This window comes from Grammomys surdaster, unplaced genomic scaffold (genome assembly GCF_004785775.1).
Source record: "Grammomys surdaster isolate TR1022 unplaced genomic scaffold, NIH_TR_1.0 100, whole genome shotgun sequence".
NCBI classification, from domain to species: domain Eukaryota; kingdom Metazoa; phylum Chordata; class Mammalia; order Rodentia; family Muridae; genus Grammomys; species Grammomys surdaster.
The window spans coordinates 12,200,517-12,218,964 of NW_021604579.1; the positions used below are offsets into that span (position 1 = coordinate 12,200,517).

The 18,448-nt window shown below is 49.2% G+C and overlaps 1 protein-coding gene across 1 annotated transcript in view; it reads left to right on the plus strand.

Annotated features, from left to right (window-relative positions):
* The window catches only part of Mroh7 (maestro heat like repeat family member 7), a 36,771-nt gene extending 19,510 nt beyond the window's left edge, over positions 1-17,261 (plus strand). The window contains exons 11-22 of the mRNA XM_028788182.1: positions 220-374; positions 2,622-2,760; positions 2,988-3,178; positions 7,068-7,205; positions 8,038-8,152; positions 10,136-10,276; positions 10,922-11,101; positions 11,768-11,923; positions 12,729-12,851; positions 13,976-14,078; positions 16,423-16,485; positions 17,017-17,261. Of these exons, the coding sequence (XP_028644015.1) occupies positions 220-374; positions 2,622-2,760; positions 2,988-3,178; positions 7,068-7,205; positions 8,038-8,152; positions 10,136-10,276; positions 10,922-11,101; positions 11,768-11,923; positions 12,729-12,851; positions 13,976-14,078; positions 16,423-16,485; positions 17,017-17,261 (1,749 nt within the window). The remainder of the gene's footprint in view (positions 1-219; positions 375-2,621; positions 2,761-2,987; positions 3,179-7,067; positions 7,206-8,037; positions 8,153-10,135; positions 10,277-10,921; positions 11,102-11,767; positions 11,924-12,728; positions 12,852-13,975; positions 14,079-16,422; positions 16,486-17,016) is intronic.
* The last annotated feature ends 1,187 nt before the right edge of the window (positions 17,262-18,448 follow it).

Consider the following 18,448-nt stretch of genomic DNA (forward strand, 5'->3'; position numbering starts at 1 on the left):
GGTTGGTAGGACTGGGGAGGTCACTCACAGGGGAGCAGCAGGCCCCTGGCACATCTCCCTTCCCACTCCCCTCCAGCATTGAGCCTCCTTCCCCTGCCTTTTTGATCCCCTCTTGTTACTCTATCCTAAGTCCTTCTCTCATCTACCCATGTGCCTCATGCCTCTCTCTCTCTGCTTTTCCAATGGGCCTTCCTGAAACCTGCTCACGGCTCTCTCCAGATCCCAGAAATCATGCAGGGCATCTACATGCAACTGAGCCATATTCAGGAGCCTCGGGCGCGTGAGGTGGCCCTGCTGCCCATCTCCTTCCTGGCCAGCTCCTTCATGACTGAGGTTGTGGTGGCTCTGCTCATGTGTCCCCTTCCACTGGACAGGTACCAAGCAAGGAGACTCCCACCCTATACATCTTAAAGGGTTGAGGCAGCCTTGTCCTGGGCTGAGATACTCTTTCTACCCAGACAATTACTGTCCTCCCCTTCCCCCTCTACAGTCTGTGGTACTTATGACAGCCAGTAAGCACTTTCTCAGCACTGCTGGATCTGTACTGAATGCCCAGAGTGTCTCATTCCCGATGCAGCCCTGTTCTACAGATGTGGAAATGTTTCTTGGCCTCCATACCCACTGAGGCATAGACTGAGGGATCTAGGCTCAAGTTCAACTAACTCCAAAAGCCTGGAGTTCTTTAATGGTGGTGTTGGTGTTGGGTAGCTCATATACCCTCTCTGGGCCTCAGTTTTCCTGTAGGAAAAACTGTCCCACAGTGTGAGCAGGCAGCTCCTGGCTCACTGTCTCCATGCAGGTCTGTGCCTGGGATGGAGAGGAGGCTGGCCAGATGATAAGTGGTGTACATGTCTTTCTCCCTTGAGCCTGTTGGACACAGCCTGTCAGCCCATCCTCTCTTTAAATAAATGAATCAGGGAAGCGGCCACTTAGGATGGTTGTCTCTGAGTAAATGTGGGGTCATATGCAAAACTGTGCAAGAGGGGTGTGTGCTAATAGGAACAGACATGTCAGTCAGAGCCAAGATCAGCGGGGACCCTGAGGGCCTGCTATAGAGCCTAAGAAGTTAGCCATTATAGCTGCCCACCAGAGGGAGCCTCCTCTCTCCCTCCCTCCCATCTCTCGCCCACTTTCCCTCTCCCTCTTCCTATGTGTGTGTGTGGGGGGGGGGGCGGGGGATGGAGAGGGAGAGGAAAAGGGAGAGAGGGTGGGGTGTGCTCGTTATGTAGCTCAGGCTGGCCACAAACTCATAGCAATCCTCCTGCCTCCTCTTTTCAGGTACTGGAATTACATTAGGGAATTTTTCTCCCCTTCCTCCTCCTCTTCCTCCTCCTCTTCCTCTTCCTCCTCCTTCTCTTCCTCCTTTTCCTCTTCCTCTTCTCTTTCCCCTCTTTCTCCTCCTCCTCCTCCTCCTCCTCCTCATTTTTTTCTTTCTTAGGGCTTTTTCTTTCTTATCTTGCATGATAGCAAACCCAGGGCCATGCTATCCAAGTGCTCTACCACTAAGCCATAGCCCCAGGGGGCTGCTTTTGTGCTCCACTAACAGTCATTAGATTCCCAGGGCTTGATGCCCTGACTTGACTTGATGCTCCCTTTGTGGGTCTGAGATCCAGGGCCCCCTTCCCTTTTATTCCCTACATGCCTCATTTTCCTCTTCGGATCTCAGTCCTGGGTCAGGAAGCTAGCTTCCCAGGAGAGGAGGAGACCCAGGGGAGTCACAGGGACCAGAATCTCCTACACGAGCCTTGTTTTCTGCCTCACTTCAGAAACTAGCCCAGCTACAAGGGTCACAGTCCCTGGGGAGCTCCATGCTGTAGCTGTCCCATTGGTTCTTACAGTTAATTGGTAGTTCCTCCTAATCTAGATGTGATGTACCAAGCAGCCATAAACATAACCATTTTTACCATAAGCAACGTTGCCTAGCAACATAGTTGAAATACTATCTTTATTGGGTTTCCAGGGGAACAGAGCTGGGAAGCGAGTGGAAGGTTCAGATGCTCCTGTATTCAGGCAAAAGGTTTCATTAACCCTTTAGCTCACGGTCAGCTGCCTACAGCAGGAATCTATCCTGGTGCTGCTTGCTTCTCTTGTGTGGGTAGCTTCCTGCAAAGGGCCAGGAGTTGTGCTTCCTGGGTGTCTGTGATAAGGGCGAGAGCCAGGCCCCCGAAGGGCTCTGTGGCTTCAGCTCTGGCTCCTGGAGGCAGCTTTGGAGACATTGGATGCAGTCACATTTTGCAGCTCAGTAGTAGTAGCAGCAGTACCTTGGGCTGATGGTTTTTACCTCCCCGAGCCTCCATTCTGCCTCTGTAAAATGGGAATAACCCTCTCTAGAGAAGGTGGTGACTTTGAGCATTTCTAAGTATCTGCAGTGATTTGCTTAGTGCCTGCCTAGTGCATGATGTCCGCTCTAATGAGTGCTTGCTGCAGTAATACAAGAACAAAACACATGGTCTGAGACCTGGAAATAAGGTTTTCAATCACTGTCAACCTCCTGCCTCATGGAGAGTGTTTTCATGGGCATGCTCACAAACATCATATCATTAGCACTGCACCCCAGCCCTGAAACCATTTGGCGTCAGGGGGCCCCTGCTCTAGGCAGTATTATCCTCCTTCCTCCATAGCAACGGGGCAGAGATGTGGAGACAGCTGATACTTCGAAAGCCCAGCTGTGATGTCCGAGACCTGCTGGATCTGCTCCTGACTAGCCTGAAAGAGAAGCCTGTAACCAAGAAGGGTCGGGCCTCCATTGTGCCCCTGGCGGTGAGGACCAGACCCCCCCCCCCCACGGCCTTCCTCCTCATTCACCCTACTCAGCACACATGCTTGCTTTTAGGGTCCCATCTTCCAGAGCGGGTAGGAGCCATGCTTTTCTAGGCTGGATTAGAGAACCAGTCTCTGTCTCTCAGAGCAATAAGAGAGGCTTCAGCTAGCAGCGAGCACTGGGAGGATGGACTGGGTCAAGCCACTGGCCTCCCCTCCACTCCTAGGCAGCCAGTGGCCTGTGTGAGCTCCTGTCCGTCAACAGCTGTGTGGGCCGTGTGAGGCGCATCTACCCTCAGCTGCTCCTGGCCCTGCTCATTCAGGTCCATTATCACATTGGCCTCAACCTACCCAGCCGCGTGGCACCTCGAAAGGATTCCAAGGATGACACACAGCCTCCTCTCTTCGTACCTGTACGGTAGGCCCCATCATCTCTAAACCCCGCTGTGCTTGCAGCAGAGAGAGACCCCCAGCAAAGGGCCCTCAAACATCTTACCTATAGACATTAATTCTAGAACCAGAAAAGGAAGTAAACATACCCTCCTTTTTAAAAAATAGGATCTCCTGTAGTCCAGGCTGGCCCCAAGCTTGCTATGAAGCTGAGAATGATCTTGAACTTGGGATCCTCCTGTCTCTACCTCCTAGTCACTGAGATCACAGGCACACACCACCGTGCTCAGTTTATTTGGTTCTATGGATCAAATCTAGGGCTTTGTTCATTTTGGATAAGCATTCTCTACTAACTGAGCTATCCTGCCCCTGCCACCAGAAACACACGTTATTGGAGCCACACTACGCTTCCACAGCTGGAACTTGCCAGTGCTCATGGCTTGTGCCAGTGCTTACATCCCTACATCTGTTCTAGGGCAGTGCATTGCAGAACATTTCTATCATTGCTAAAGATGCAAAAGATGGATTTGGTTTTTGCTTTTTTGAGACAAAATCTAAAAGGAGTCATGATTCTCCTGTCTGAAATCCTGAGTGCTGGGATGGCAGGTTCTACCACCACACTTGATGTATTGCATGCAGGTGTTTGTGTGTGTGTGAATGTGTGCGTGTATATGCATGTGTATGTGCGTGCATGTGTACCTGTGCATGGGTGTGAGTGTATATGTGTATGTGCATGTATATGTGTGTGTGAGTGCATGTGTGTGTGTGTGCATATGTATGTGTGTGTGCACCTGTATGTGTGTATGTGCATGTGTATGTGTACGTGTGGGCACCCGTGCATGGATGTGTGAATGTGCATGTGTGTGTGTGTGCATGTATATGTGTGCATGTGCTTGTATGTGTGTGCACACCCATGCATATGTGTGCACTTGTACATGGGTGTGTGTGCATGTGTGTGTGCACCTGTACATATGTGTGTATGAGTGCATGTGTGTGTGCATGTGTATGTGCACACCCATGCATGTATGTGCACCCATACATGGGTGTGTGTGCATGTGTGTGTGTGCCTGTGCTGGAGTTTTAATTTTCATTTCTCTCATTTGAATGAAGCTGAGATTTAAATGGTGTTTGTATTTCCATTTATATGAGCAAGTTGCCCTTGCCCTTTGCCCATTCATGTATGACTGCTGGGGATATTTTTTTAGTAACTTTTTAAATTAATTTTTTCACTTCTCCTATTAATTTGTGAGAATTTATTGCATTAAAATCAACTCTGTTGTTTATATTATATTTGGTCACTTAACTTGAGATTTTTCTCTCTCTTTTTTGTCATTCAAAAAGTTAAATGCTTTGCATGGTGCACTCGTCACTTCCCCTTTCTTGTCCCTCTGTGTGTTGTACCTACAGAAGCATATTTAGAAGGGCAAAGGACAAGCTGTGTTAGAGGCCTTAGATGGAGATGTATCTATGTATGTATCTATGTATGTATCTATGTATCTATGTATCTATGTATGTATGTATCTATGTATCTATGTATATATCTATGTATGTATGTATCTATGTATCTATGTATGTATGTATCTGTGTATGTATGTATGTATGTATGTATCTATCTATCTATCTATCTATCTATCTATCTATCTATCTATATCTATCATTTATGCTCTGGTTTTGGTAACTAAGTTCTTGGCTGGTCTTTTCCTGCCCCCTAAGAGCTGGGTGTCTGATTTCTGCCTAACCATTGTGAGAACTAAAGCCTGACCCTCCCCTAGAGAGACGCCTACCATCTACGTGCCTGCTTTCAGCTCCCCTGTGCTCACTAGGGCTGTTTGGTTTCTGGAAAACTGAGCAAGAGTGGAAGAGGTGCTGCAGCCACAGGGGGAGGAAGAAGACAGAGGGAAGCCTCCTTTCCTTAGAGTGAGGAAGGCCATGACCTCCAAGAGAAAGGTTTTTAACTCAGCTAAGACACAGGGCCACTGGAAGGAAGCCAGAGTGCCTACCTATCTGACCCATAAACATGGTGACAGTCCACCTACCCCACCGACCAGGGACATCTCACCTATCCATAGTCCAGTGTCAGCTCACTCTTTCCACAGCACTGGATAGCGAACCCAACCTACAAGCATGGTATCAACTCACCTATGATGCAGTTATAGCCCATCTTATCATAGCATGGTAACAGCCCACCCTACTTCAACACAGCCACAGCCTAGGAGGTAACAAAAGCAGAGGAGTCAAGTGCCAGGCTGATGGGACCAAAGAGCCCCAAGATGGTGCCTGCGTGTAGAATAGTGGCCCCAAAGATGCAGCCACCTGGAACCTGTGACTGACCTTATTTGGAAGAGCAGTCTTTAAGGATAGAGTTATAGACAGGAAGCAGCTTTGGAGGAGAGAGAAGGTGCTTCTCCAAGCAAGGAAACTGGTGCACGATGCAAAGGGTCTTCTCTTAGTATCTTCAAGGGAGAACAGGCCTTGCATATTTGAAAGTACTCCATCATACGCTCTGCCTTTGACATTTTGAGACAGGGTCTCACTTTGTAGCTCTGGCTGTCCTTGACTTTGGCCCTTCTGCCTCTTCTTCCTGAGTGCTAGGATTTCAGATCTCTGCCACCAAGTCTGGCTTCAAATTTGTCTTGAATCTCCAAAACTAGCAGCTCTCAGTGCCATGGGAGCCGTGTCTACAAAAACATCACAGACTCTTCAAGTAAATGTTTAGGTTTCTGGGGGAATGATTCCATCCATTATCCATTAACAGTTTATAATCACAATTATGAGCCTCTGGTGGTGTTTTGGTCCATGAAAGGCTGAGTCTGTTGGTGGTGTGTTTAATGCTCTAAAGACAGTGGGACCTGGGAGAAGGGAGCCGATAAAGGTGGACTAAAATCTCATGCAATAGCCAACTTTATTCAGAGCATCAGACAGTTTCTCCTCTGAGGGTTAAGAAAGATCACATGAGTAAAGTTCTCCTGAGTTCAAGCTATATGCAATCACAAGAACAAGCTGCATGTATCAACAAAGGCGTATCCAGGATAATTTAAGCATTTACTTGAATAAAAACATCGAGCAATAATGAGTAATCTCAAGTAAGCTCACTCTACCTGCTACACCTGGGAGGAGCATGAAAACACATTCCAAGAATAATTCCGTGTTCTGAAGAAGTGGAGGTCACAAGACTCTTGACTTGTTTTCTCCTGAGCACTCGGCATTCTCCTTACACGACTGTATTCTTGGACCATGTTCCAACACTGGTGGTTTCTCTAGTACTGAAGGACAGCCCAGTGTGTTGCAGGCAGCAAGCACCATGTACACTAGAATGAGTACACACCACCTCTAGAGGTCTTTCTCAGATTGTAGCCTATCAGTACATGGTCCGTGACGTCCCACCTAAAGTGACAATAGGCTGGGTTAGAAATCCAGTTGGTTTTAAACAGGAGGCAGAAACCTTGAGGCTCCCCGAGCTCACTCAGAACCTCTGAGCTCTGCTCAGTTGCCTGCGTGTGACTCCCCGGGCTCTTCTACTAGGCATCCAGATGGGAGGCATACGAGAAGGGTCCTGAGGCAAAAAGGGACTCAGGCACTGGCAGGAGACTGAGTGCCCAGGAGAGCAGAGAGGATTGTCCCATAGGCTGGCCAGACAGTCATGGCTTAATGGGAAATGGAAAAGGGGAGAGGTAAGACCTAGGACGCCAAAGAAACTTGGCCAGCCAGCTAGCTCCTCCAATAAGCAAGTCCCCAGAAAGGGAGAGTGGAAGGGGATTTTCTTCTGTTTCTTTTCATGTTCTGAGAGTGATGTGTTCCTTGTAAGGAGTTCCTCTGTGGACCCAGTGCTCACTGCTAACAGTAGTGTGGTGGACGGGAGCTCTTGGAGATCAATGGTAGCATTGGCCAAAGAAGACTTTACCCCCTTGTCTTGGCAGCTGGATGGTGAAGGTGGTGAAAACCCTGCTACTGAAAATGGGCTGTTCTTACGAGTCCACGTTTCTGGAGGAGCAGGGTGGCTGGGAGCTCATGGGCCAGTTGGAGAGCCACTACCGGGGAGTGTCCCTGTTGGCAAGGTGAGGTGCGGTACCTCAGTGGGGTAGGGTGGTGCAGCCTGGGGCAGGATGGACCCTTCAGATCTTCAAACAGACCTAGGCTTGCATCTCTGTATGATGGCTCTTTTCTTCTCTCACCTTTTCTCTGCAGCTTTGTGGAATACTGTCCTCTTAATAGGGGGGCACCACCAGTGTGAAAAATGACATTTACTCTTGGGAGGCAAACTTGGTTGTAATGTTTCCTTGAGCTCATAGATCCCTGAAATGATGTAGTTAGCTCCTCTTTTTGTCCTGGTGAGATGGCTCAGTGGGTAGACACTTGCTGCCAAGGCTGCTGACCTAAGTTCAATTCCCTGGACCCATATGATGGAAAGCAAAACCCAACACCCACTAGTGTCCTCTGACCTCTACATGAGCACTGTGGCATGCACACTCACTCACGGTCACATGCACACCCATTCACACATGTACACTCACTCACATACACATGCATGCCCATTCATGGTCACATGCACACCCACTCACACATGCACACTCACTTATGCACGCACACCCACTCACATACACATGCACACCCACTCACGTACACATGCACACCCACTTATGCACGCATGCCCACTCATGTACACATGCACACCCACTCACACATGCACACCCACTCACATACACATGCACACCCACTCACATACACATGGACACCCGCTCACACAAGTAACTGAGCTAGCCCCCTAGGGGAAAGGCTCGGTCACAGGAACCCAAGGTGACACTGGCTGGCCAGGGTCTGCATTGTCACCCTCAGACCTCCAGTGGCCAGCCGTGTGGGACTGGGACCTGAGAGTCTGCTCCTCCCTAGGGCCATGGTTCACTACTCCTGCCAGGAGCTGTGTCGTATCCTGTACCTGCTCATCCCGCTCTTGGAGAGAGGTGATGAGAGACACAAGATCACAGCCACCGCCTTCTTTGTGGAGGTACGTTCTGGGGCCCTGCGAGCCTGGTGAGGGTTAGTCAGGGCCTTGGGTCACAGCATGGTCATTTCTCCTGGGAAACAGCACTTTGCAGTTTCCAAAGCCTTTGCAGGACCTTAATTTCTCTTCAAAATGAAGGCTCTGTTGGTCTGTCTCCTGTGTCTCCTTTCCACCCTTTCATCCCACTTTCCAGACTCCCAAGACCCCAGGCACCCGTTAACCTATGCTGGGCACCACCGTGTGTCAGCCCCCAGTTGTGCAAAAGTGAACTTGATTCCAACCCGGCCTTGAGGCAATATGTTCTCAGTATGGCAGGAAGACAGAGAACATCCAGTTATAATGAGAGGTGCCATAGCATGACTTTCAGTAAGCTGGGGGCACGTCATGGGAGAATAGGAGTCTGGAGGGAGGGGCCCCAGGGAGAGTGTCATGAAGGAAGCAACATAATCAGAGTTAGCTTGGCAGGACGTGCTGGGCAGGCTCAGGAGAGCAGACAGGAGCTAGGAAGGCCCACAGCAGAAGGCTGCACGTGCACAGGAATGGCTGATGTTTACTGAGCACTGTCTTCCCCGCTTGCTCTTAGAGCTTTCCACTAACTGACTCGTTACATCCTCCCCCTATTTTATCCTCCTTCAAATTTCATAACTTAGATACGAGTCCATGGCTCCATTCAGAGGAGGCACTGTGTGTCTTCCCAAAGGCCCAAATGGCAGATCCAGGGTTCAAACCCACACCTTTGGCTCTAACTCTTCCCATGCCTCTCTCCCTTTGCTTATTGTGGTAAAATCCAGTCCAGTGCGAGCTACATGATCCTGACTCAGAAACCAAGTTCATTATCAATGCTGTGTGGGCGGTGTGGGCGGTGTGGGCGGTGTGGGGGGTGTGGCTCGCTGGTAGAGGGCTTTCTTGGCACATGTGAGGCCCTGAGTCTGGTTTCCAACATTGTAAATAAAAGAGATAGAAGCCATTTTTCTGTGTCTCAGGCCTGGTTCACAGCTTGGGGTACAGTAGGCCTGAGTAGCTTGCGTGGATATGCAGAAGCTAGCACCAGTGTGAAGCCAGCACTGGTGTGGTCCTTCCTCCCTTCCCTCTCCTCTGGTTAGCTGGTGATCCTGCCCTCCTCACCAGCTTCTCTCGTCCCATCTCCTAGATGTGGCTCTCCGTGGTGGCAGTGGTTGTCAGCCATGGAGATAGAGATGTAGCGAGAACCAAATCCTATTGCTGTGGAAAGAAGGGAGGGTGTGAGGCAGAAAATGGGTGTGGATGATGGCGCTACCCCACAATGGGGACACAGAAGTGGAGCAATCCTCAGAAGGGGAGGAGCCAAACTCTGTGTTGGACTTGATTCGTCTAACAAACACATGTTCTACCCCAAGGCTTAGGTTGAGTGATGGCTCAAAGAGAATTGGCTGAGTGTTCATCCTATAGGAAGTCTGTGGTTGTCTACGGGGATGGGAGGGCAGACTGAGCGCTGAGATTCCTAGTTGTTACCTCAGGAATATGTCCAGGGTTCCTGGGACTCATGGAAGAGTGTTGAACCTGGAGCTGAGTTTTAAAAGAAGCCGTGCAAGGTGTGGGAGTGAGAGCAGACATGGCTGCCCTAGTGTAAGGGGGTCCTGCTAGTGCAGAAGGGACAAACTGGCCCAGTCATTGAGGAATGGTGGAAGATAGTGGGCTAGTGTAGGTGTGTGGTCAGCAGGGTGTACAAAGGATGAGGGAGGCCAGAGAGGCAGGTGGGGCTAGGAGCCAGGCGATGGAGAGGGGAGAGAGAGAGAGAGAGAGGGAGGGAGGGAGAAAGGGAGGGAGGGAGGGAGAGAGAGAGAGAGAGAGAGAGAGAGAGAGAGAGAGAGAGGCAGAGAGAGAGACACACAGAGAGAGACACAGAGAGAGACAGAGGGGGGTGCTGAGAGAAACACCTCAGAGTCCTAGGGAGACAGTGGGCCATGCACCCCTCAGCTCAGGAGTCAATGCCGTCTGCTCTCTCAGCTGTTCCGCATGGAGCAGGTGCATCGCATCCCTGAGGAATACTCCCTGGGGCGGATGGTGGAAGGCCTGAGCCACCGTGACCCCATCATGAAGGTGCTGTCCATCCGGGGCCTGGTCATCCTGGCACGTAAATCTGAGAAGGTGAGTGAAGGGTTGAGGAGAGCCAAGTCCCTGTCAGCTCCTGGGCTGCTCAGTTGTTAGAGTCTCTCAGATGCTGGTGGCTGGAATCTGAGTCTATCTCTGCCTACCCTCAGTGGTCCCGTCTATAAAATAAATTTGCCATCACAATCCTATGTATTGTATTGTTTTTCAACTTTTCCTGATCTAGATTTTGCACAGTTTCCCTATAGGCAATGTATAGAATGGCAATAATTATTCTTCCCTTACACATCAGGAGACTGAAGCCTAGAAGTGTGGTTTAAGTGTAGCATTGTAGAAACTGCCCGTTTTTCTCTACTAGGTACCCATGCAGCTTGTGACACAGCTGGGATGAAGGGGTAACATGGACCCAGATGGCTAACTTCAGATGTAGGGTGTCATCCACCTGGGCCCAGTGGAGGGGATAAGCCTCCAGCAACCCAGCTGCAGGGAATCAGGGAGACCAAAGAAGGCTCCAGGGAACATCCAGAGGTCTAGGGAGGGAGTTCAGACCTGTTAGCAAGGTACAGGCAGGGCCTGGAGGTGAAAAGAGAGTTGGGCCGCCCAGGTCTTCTTGGTGAATGGGGGATTGGCTCTCCTACCTGCTGACCTAGGCAGAACACGCTCCTCTGTGCTTCTGTCCCACAGATGGCCAAGGTACAGGGCCTGCTGCCTTCCATGGTGAAGAGCCTGAAGAGCATGGATGGGATGCTGGTGGTGGAGGCTGTCCATGACCTCAAGACCATCTTCAAGGAGCAGGGCAGGAAGCTAACGGACAACTCTGTCCGTGTAGAGATGCTGCAGATTCTTCTGCCTCACTTTGTTGATGTAAGGCAGCGGGAGTGGATAAGGGAGGGCATTACCTGGGTTGCAATATTGCCCCCGTCTACCCCACCACAAATGGGGCCTGGGCAGAGCTGGTCCAGACTAGGGGAAGGGACACCTCAACCCAGCTGCTTCTCCAGGGGGGAGCTACTTTGTGACGTTTTCCCAGAGAAGGTGGACTTACAGCCACTGGTTAGCCTAAAGGAACATTTTTTTTTTTTTTTTTTTTTGGCAGTCTCGCCTAGGGTGAAATTTTCTCAGTTGCTACAAAAGCATCTTTAGAATACTGGGACCTGCCGGGCGGTGGTGGCGCACGCCTTTAATCCCAGCACTTGGGAGGCAGAGGCAGGCGGATTTCTGAGTTCGAGGCCAGCCTGGTCTACAGAGTGAGTTCCAGGACAGCCAGAACTACACAGAGAAACCCTGTCTCGAAAAAACCAAAAAAAAAAAAAAAAAAAAAAAAGAATACTGGGACCTAGCTAGGCAGAATGGTGAGCACCTACCTTAGGTTCAGTGAGGAGGGAGCTGACCCATGTCAGCCCTGGCAGGAGGCCTGGACTCTTCTCTGTCTGTGTCAAGAAGGTCCTATGAATGAGGGAAAGGAAAGTCATGGTACCTCCTCCTGGACAAGAGGGCCCCCACCCAACCTGAGCCTCCTGTTTGTCCCAGGCAAGAGAAATGGTGCGGGCTTCCTGCATCAACATATACGGGAAAGTGGTTAAGAAGCTCGGGACACCCCGCACCCCAGGCGTAGAGGAACAGCTGACCAACACGCTGATGCCCCTGCTGTTTATCATACAGGAGGGCAATGCCAAAGTGAGCCAGGTGAGAGTGGCACTGCTGTCAGGCCCTGAAGGGGCACCTCCTTTATAGAATCAAGCCAGGGTTGGGGGCAGTCCGTGGAAAGCTGTTACTTATGTCCATCCAGGTGTGCTTTCTAGAGGCATCTTGGTCAGAACCCCCTTCAAATAGCTATCTTCACTTGTACCTTTCTTTTCGTCATTTACTGTGTGTGTGTGTGTGTGTGTGTGTGTGTGTGTGTGTGTGTGTTTGCAATACTGGGGATTGAAACCTTAGCTAGGTTCCATGCAGGTAAGGCCAGCACTACCCCTGAGCGACAGTGCTTAAAAAAAAAAAAAAGATTTGATTTATGTATACGAGCACCCTGTAGCTGTCTTTAGACACACCAGAAGAGGACATCAGATCTCATTACAGATGGTTGTGAGCCACCACGTGGTTGCTTGGAATTGAACTCAGGACCTGTGGAAGAGCAGTCAGTACTCTTAACAGCTGAGCCATCTCTCCAGCCTCTACAGTGCTTCTATTTGCACATTTCAAACAGGAATTCATTTTCCAAAATCCAATTAAAGAAATTGTGTGTGTGTGTGTGTGTGCATGTGTGTGTGTAGTAGTGTAGTAGTGGTGGTGGTGGTGGTGGTGGTGGTTTTCTCTTTCGAGAGTTACATGGTTTCTGGGGCCTGGACTCAGGTCTCCAGGCTTGAGTGGTAAGCTCCTTTACCCACTGAGCCATCTCATCAGCCCCCACATCCAATTTTTAAAGCATTTTCCCCTGGATGTCCACTGTCCTGGAATTCTACACTGCTGGTATTTTCTTCTTATTGGTCTGTAGAAATGTGTGAAGACACTGTTCCGATGCTCTTCCTTCATGAACTGGGAGTTGCCAAAAAGGGCTTACAGCCAGAAGCCCTGGGACAACCAGCAACAGACAGTGACCAAAATTTGCAAGTATCTTGTGAGTGCTTCCTGTATGTTCACTGACTCTATAAAGGGGTTGGGGGCCTTTGCTCCACACTCTGACTGGTGGTTCACATTACTGCCTATAAGCCATTGGGTCTTGAACGTCTGTCTCCAGCTTTCAGAACATCTGTCTCCATCTCTCACTTCTTGTCCAGGGTCCCCCTCCTCTGAATCACTAGATGCCTCCAATGGCTGCCAAGCTGCTGAAGATCTATCTATCTATCTATCTATCTATCTATCTATCTATCTATCTATCTATCATCTATTTGCAGTCTTTCTGTACTCCCCCCACCCTGTGTGTGTATGGGTAGGTAGAAATTGAACCCATGACCTCATGCATGCTAGGCAACTACTCTGTCACTGAGTTACAGCTCCAGCCTACCTATACTGTATCTTCTGCCTAACGTGTCTCCCCTTTCTTTTCTTTTTTAAAACTTATTTTATTTTAGTTTTGAGACAAGCTTTCTCTGTATAGCCCTGGCTGTCCTGGAACTCCTGTAGACCAAGCTAATCTCAGATTGACAGAGATCTACCTGCTTCTGCCTCCCAAGAACTGGGATTAAAGGAGTGCACCACCAACGCCTGGTCTTTTAAAAACTTTTTGAAATATGGACTTACCATGTATCTCAACCTGGCCTGGAACTCACTATGTAGCCCAGGCTGGCCTTGAATTCACAATAATCCTCTTGTCTCATTGTCCTGAGTGCTGGGATTATAGATATGTGCCGCCATGCCTGCCTTCTGGCTCCCTTTTCTGCAACAGAAATTCTCATGCAGTGTCAGCTTATCCCCCATTGTTCTGCAGCTCCAGTCTTTCATCCTAGCCGTTCTAGTTTCCCTTTTCCTGCAATTCCCCATGTCATCTCTAGTGGGGATCTGTACTGTGAAACTTTTCCATCACACCAGGGAGATGGGTTGATAGGAGACCCGGGGATGACATGGCATTAGAAGTGATAATTGTGGATAGATAAAAAGATAAAGTCTGGCCCCCATGGGCCTTCTGGGCAAAGATCTGGGCAGTGGGAATGTTTAGGTGTCGGGGTCTGTACAGTGCTTTCAGGCAGAAGAGTTGCCACAAGCTCTGAGGCCCAGCACGTTGGCGGTTTCTCTTTGCTCTAGGTGAGCTCTCACGGAAACAGCGTCTTCACTTTCCTCAGCCAGAGCCTGGAGTATGCCAAGAATTCACGGGCCTCTCTCCGGAAGTCCTCTGTCATCTTCATAGGTAATCTGTTCTGGCATAACAAGTCCTGTCACCAAGCCTCTGCCTGTTCTCCTGTCTGACTTTCCCATAGTTCCAATATCTGGGGGACAGATCAATTTCAGATTCTCTTTGTTCAGGCTTCTTGGTAAGACCCTTCTGATGGCATCTGAGGCTGCCTCTCCCAGACAACGATACTACACTCATCATGTTATAATTTCATTCTCCCCTGTCCAAATAATCACTGTCCCTTCACCAGAGTCAGAGAGGCCTGGAGGTGATGACTTCTGTAATATGATAATTCTTTTAATATATGTTTTAAATTCATTTGATCTTTCTCAAACTCTATCCACCCACCACCCATCTATCTATCTATCTATCTATCTATCTATCTATCTATCCATCCATCCATCCATCTATCCATCTACTTATCTATCCATCCATCTATCCATCTATCCACTTATCTATTAATCTATCCATCTACTCATCCATCTATCTGTCTGCTTATCCAGCCATCCACTTATCCATCCATAATTCATCCATCCACTTATCCATCCATCCATCCATCAATCCATCCATCCATCCACTTATTCATCCATCATCCATCTATCCATCAACATATCCATCTATCTATCCACTCCATCTACCCTCCCACAAAATCCACTCTACCATCCTTTTATCAACCTATCCACTCCTCTGTCCATCATCCATCCATCCATCCATCCATCCATCCATCCATCCATCCATCCACTCCTTATATCTACATGTCCACTCCTGTCAATCATCTACCCATCTATCCATCTACCATCCACCTATCCATCCATTTTCTGACCCACCCATCTGTTTGTACACCCCCTTATTCATCCACACTCCCATCATCCCTTCATTGGTTTGTTGAGCTGATGGAGTAGGTGGGAGTAGGATGTAGAGGGGTGGGGGAGGGACTGCTAACATGGCCAATGCTGGGACAGAGGAGCAAGGCCTAGTACACATGGTATATCTCTGAACAAAGGGGCTAATCAGAGGCAGCTCCTCACATGCTGATTTCTTTCAATTTTGCTCCAAGCCAACTACTTCTAAAAACATTAATTCTAACACCTAATGCCAAGGCCTGTGCCCACCTCTGCCTGCAGTCAGCTTCTGGAACATAGAACTTCTTACCTCCTTTGGGACTTCTTGTGAGGCTCAGAAGAAAATTGCAAACACTTTGTCTAGAAAATGCATAGATATGTAAATTTTGCATATAAATTTAGGATCATCTGAAACGTTCCCTCTCCCTCCATTCTCCAAAATGGATACCAAATTAAGAAATTTATCATCTTGTTGGAGAAAGGATGCACAATCGGGGCCTGGAGATGTTGCTTAGTGATAGACCACAAGCTTAGCATGCATTAAACCCTGAGTTCAATACTCAGATCCTGAACATATGTAAATATAGGATTCATAAATCAAAAGTAAAGTAAAAACCAGTGTATACAGACCCAGTGTTTAAGGCCAGTGTATACAGACCCAGTGTTTAAGGCCAGTGTATACAGACCCAGTGTTTAAGGCCAATGTATACAGACCCAGTGTTTAAGGCCAGTGTATACAGACCCAGTGTTAAAGGCCAGTGTATACAGACCCAGTGTATACAGATCCAGTGTTAAAGGCCAGTGTATACAGACTCATTTCTTTACAGACCCAGTGTATATAGACCCTGTGTATATAGCTAGTAAGTCACTGAGACTCTGAGACACTCTAGGCAAGCACTAGGCTCAGTCTGGATCAGGGTCAGAAAAGACTTCATGGAGAGCCACTTTCTGAAGGGAACATACAAAGACAAAACAGGAATCACCCAGGAAAACACATGAGTAAAAGCTTGGTGGGAGGGGCAGGGTATAGCCAGGACCCCGACACCATGGGAGGCAGGTACATACAGCAAGGACAGCGGGAGCTGAGGATGTCCTGTGGCTGAGGAGACATCAGGGCAGCTACCTGATGCAGCAGCATGCTTAGAGTCTCAGCACCTCAGAGATCCCTAACATCTGTGCCTGGCTGGTGTACAAGACTGTTGGCTCAGCCCGGGGGAAGCTGGACAGGGAGGCAGGACTTTTCCATGTCACAGACAAGGAGGCTAAGGCCTAGCCTAGGGTGACACTGACAGTCAGCTGCATCCAGGATCTATGTTGTCCTGTTTGCTCCTGACCACTGGACCAACACCTTTCTGGGACTCCTGTTGAGAGTCTGCCCTCAGATCATAATGAAGCTTGCCTTTCAGGCCCTCATTTATGGGGCTGGAAGACGGCAGGCAGATTCTCTGAGGTCATCTGGTCCAAGGGTGGGAGGAGCAGGTATCAAGGTGGATGCCTTCACCTCTTGGATTATCTAGGGTCCCTGGTCCCCTGCATGGAGAACATGATGACTGAAGAGCGGCTGAATGAAGTGAAAGCTAGTAAGTCAGCCTGGGTTGGTGAGATGCTGAGGGAGTGGGAGCTCGAGCAGAACCACAGTACGTAACAGGAAAAGAGAATCGCTGTGTGTCAGGGCAAGAGTCTTCAGCTCAGTTCTGCTGTGCTAAGGCTTATCTCTAGTGAGTGTAATGTTAACCACTGTGGAGGTCACCCAGAGGCAGAATGCGCAGCACCCTGGGGAGCCTGTAACTTCATTTAAGCAAATAAGGCTCCAAAACAAGGGCCCAAACCATTTAGTGCAGAGTTTGTAGTTTAAATGCTTAAGAGGACATGGGTTCATTTTGCAACCGAGACAGCTGATGGGAGGTAGGCTGGTTCCTCATGTAGGAATGCTTCCTACATGAGGTGGAATTTTCATACAGGCTTCAAAAGATATGACAATCTGAAAGGCTGGGAAGATGCTTCAGAAGGGTGTCTAAGCCAAGGCTAGGAGGTGGGAAGAAAGGATGAGTTCTGAACTCTTCCTAGGGAGGACCTTTGTCTAAACAATCTCTTCTTTTCCTCCAACACAGCTCTGGAGATCTTGAGACATGATCCAGAAGCATCCGTGTGTATCTATGCGGCCCAGGCTCAGGATCAAATTATGGCCAGTTGCTGGCGGAACTCTTGGCCACTGCAATATGGTGATTCATGGGTGTGTGACCCATCCAGTACGCACCGCTGGAGCCCCAGCTGTGAGAACCTGCCCACTTCCCACCAAAGGCGCTCCTGGATCATGCAGGCATTGGCCTCCTGGAAGATGTCTCTGAAGCAGTGATAAAAGCCCCAGCCGGGTCACTGTAAACACTATGTGGTCAACCTCTCCGTGGAGATGGCTTCCTCATGGGAGAACCCCCGAGCCCCTGTGTAGCCCTCACTCTGACAAGTCTGGGAAAAGAGCATGGCCTTCATGTGCTGATTCACTTGACATTTACAGATGCGTCAGGCTGTTTTGTTCACTTTGTATAACGGGAGCCTGAGGCTCAGAGTAGTGGAGTGCATTGACCAAAGCCACTCAGGAAATCACCTGGATATCTCAGTTTCCCCTTCCCTGGTGATTTGAGCAGAAGGGTGATGATTTGGGTGGCTCTTGTGGAAAGGGAAAGAGTGACTAGACTCTTCCCACCTATGACATCATGCATATTTGGGAATTCTGTCTCTGAGTCTCACCTTTGACTCTTCACCCAGTTTGCCAAATAGTAATGCAAAAATATCTGGAGACATTTTTGGTGTTGCCACCTGACAGTGTCAATGCTACTAACACCTGCTGAGTAAAGACCAGGTGTCAGGCACACTGTTAAATGTCTTACAGTGTGCAGGACAGTCCCACATCCAAATGGTTTGAAGGTTGAAGTGATTCTAAGGTTGAAATTTTTCAGAGAGGAGCTCAGCAGGGAGGCCCGGGGACTGTGACATCCAGAGGTTGGAGTGACTTGCCAGAGAAGAGACTTCTTAAGGAGGTTTGGAAAGATGACCACAATTGGTCATCTGTGGGTGGAGAGCAGGGTACATGGGACCAAAGATCATCTTCAAAGTCCCAGTGAGAGGGAACCTGGAAAAAGAGAGGTGTGAGGGCCAGGCCCCAAGGCCATGGAGACTGCAGAGGAGGGAGACTTCATCCAGAGGGCAGTGGGGAGGCATGGCGGGGTGCTGAGAAGAGGGATATATGAGCAGGTGCCAACTTCAGAAAACTCTTCATAGTGTGTAGGGACCCCTGGGCAAGGCTGGTGGGGCAACAGATTGATGCAGCTGTTCTGAACAGGAACCTGTTACTAGTCAGTAGTGATGAACTTATCAATAATCCTGACCCAAGGATTCTACTTGAGGGCATACATCTCGGGGCAATTTTCCCACAGGCCCATGGGGACATGTATGAAGACCTCGGTTGTAGTATTATCTATGAGATGAGGTAAGCAGGCAGGCTGGGAACCCATCCTTGTAGGGTAAGCCCCATGGAGTTTCATG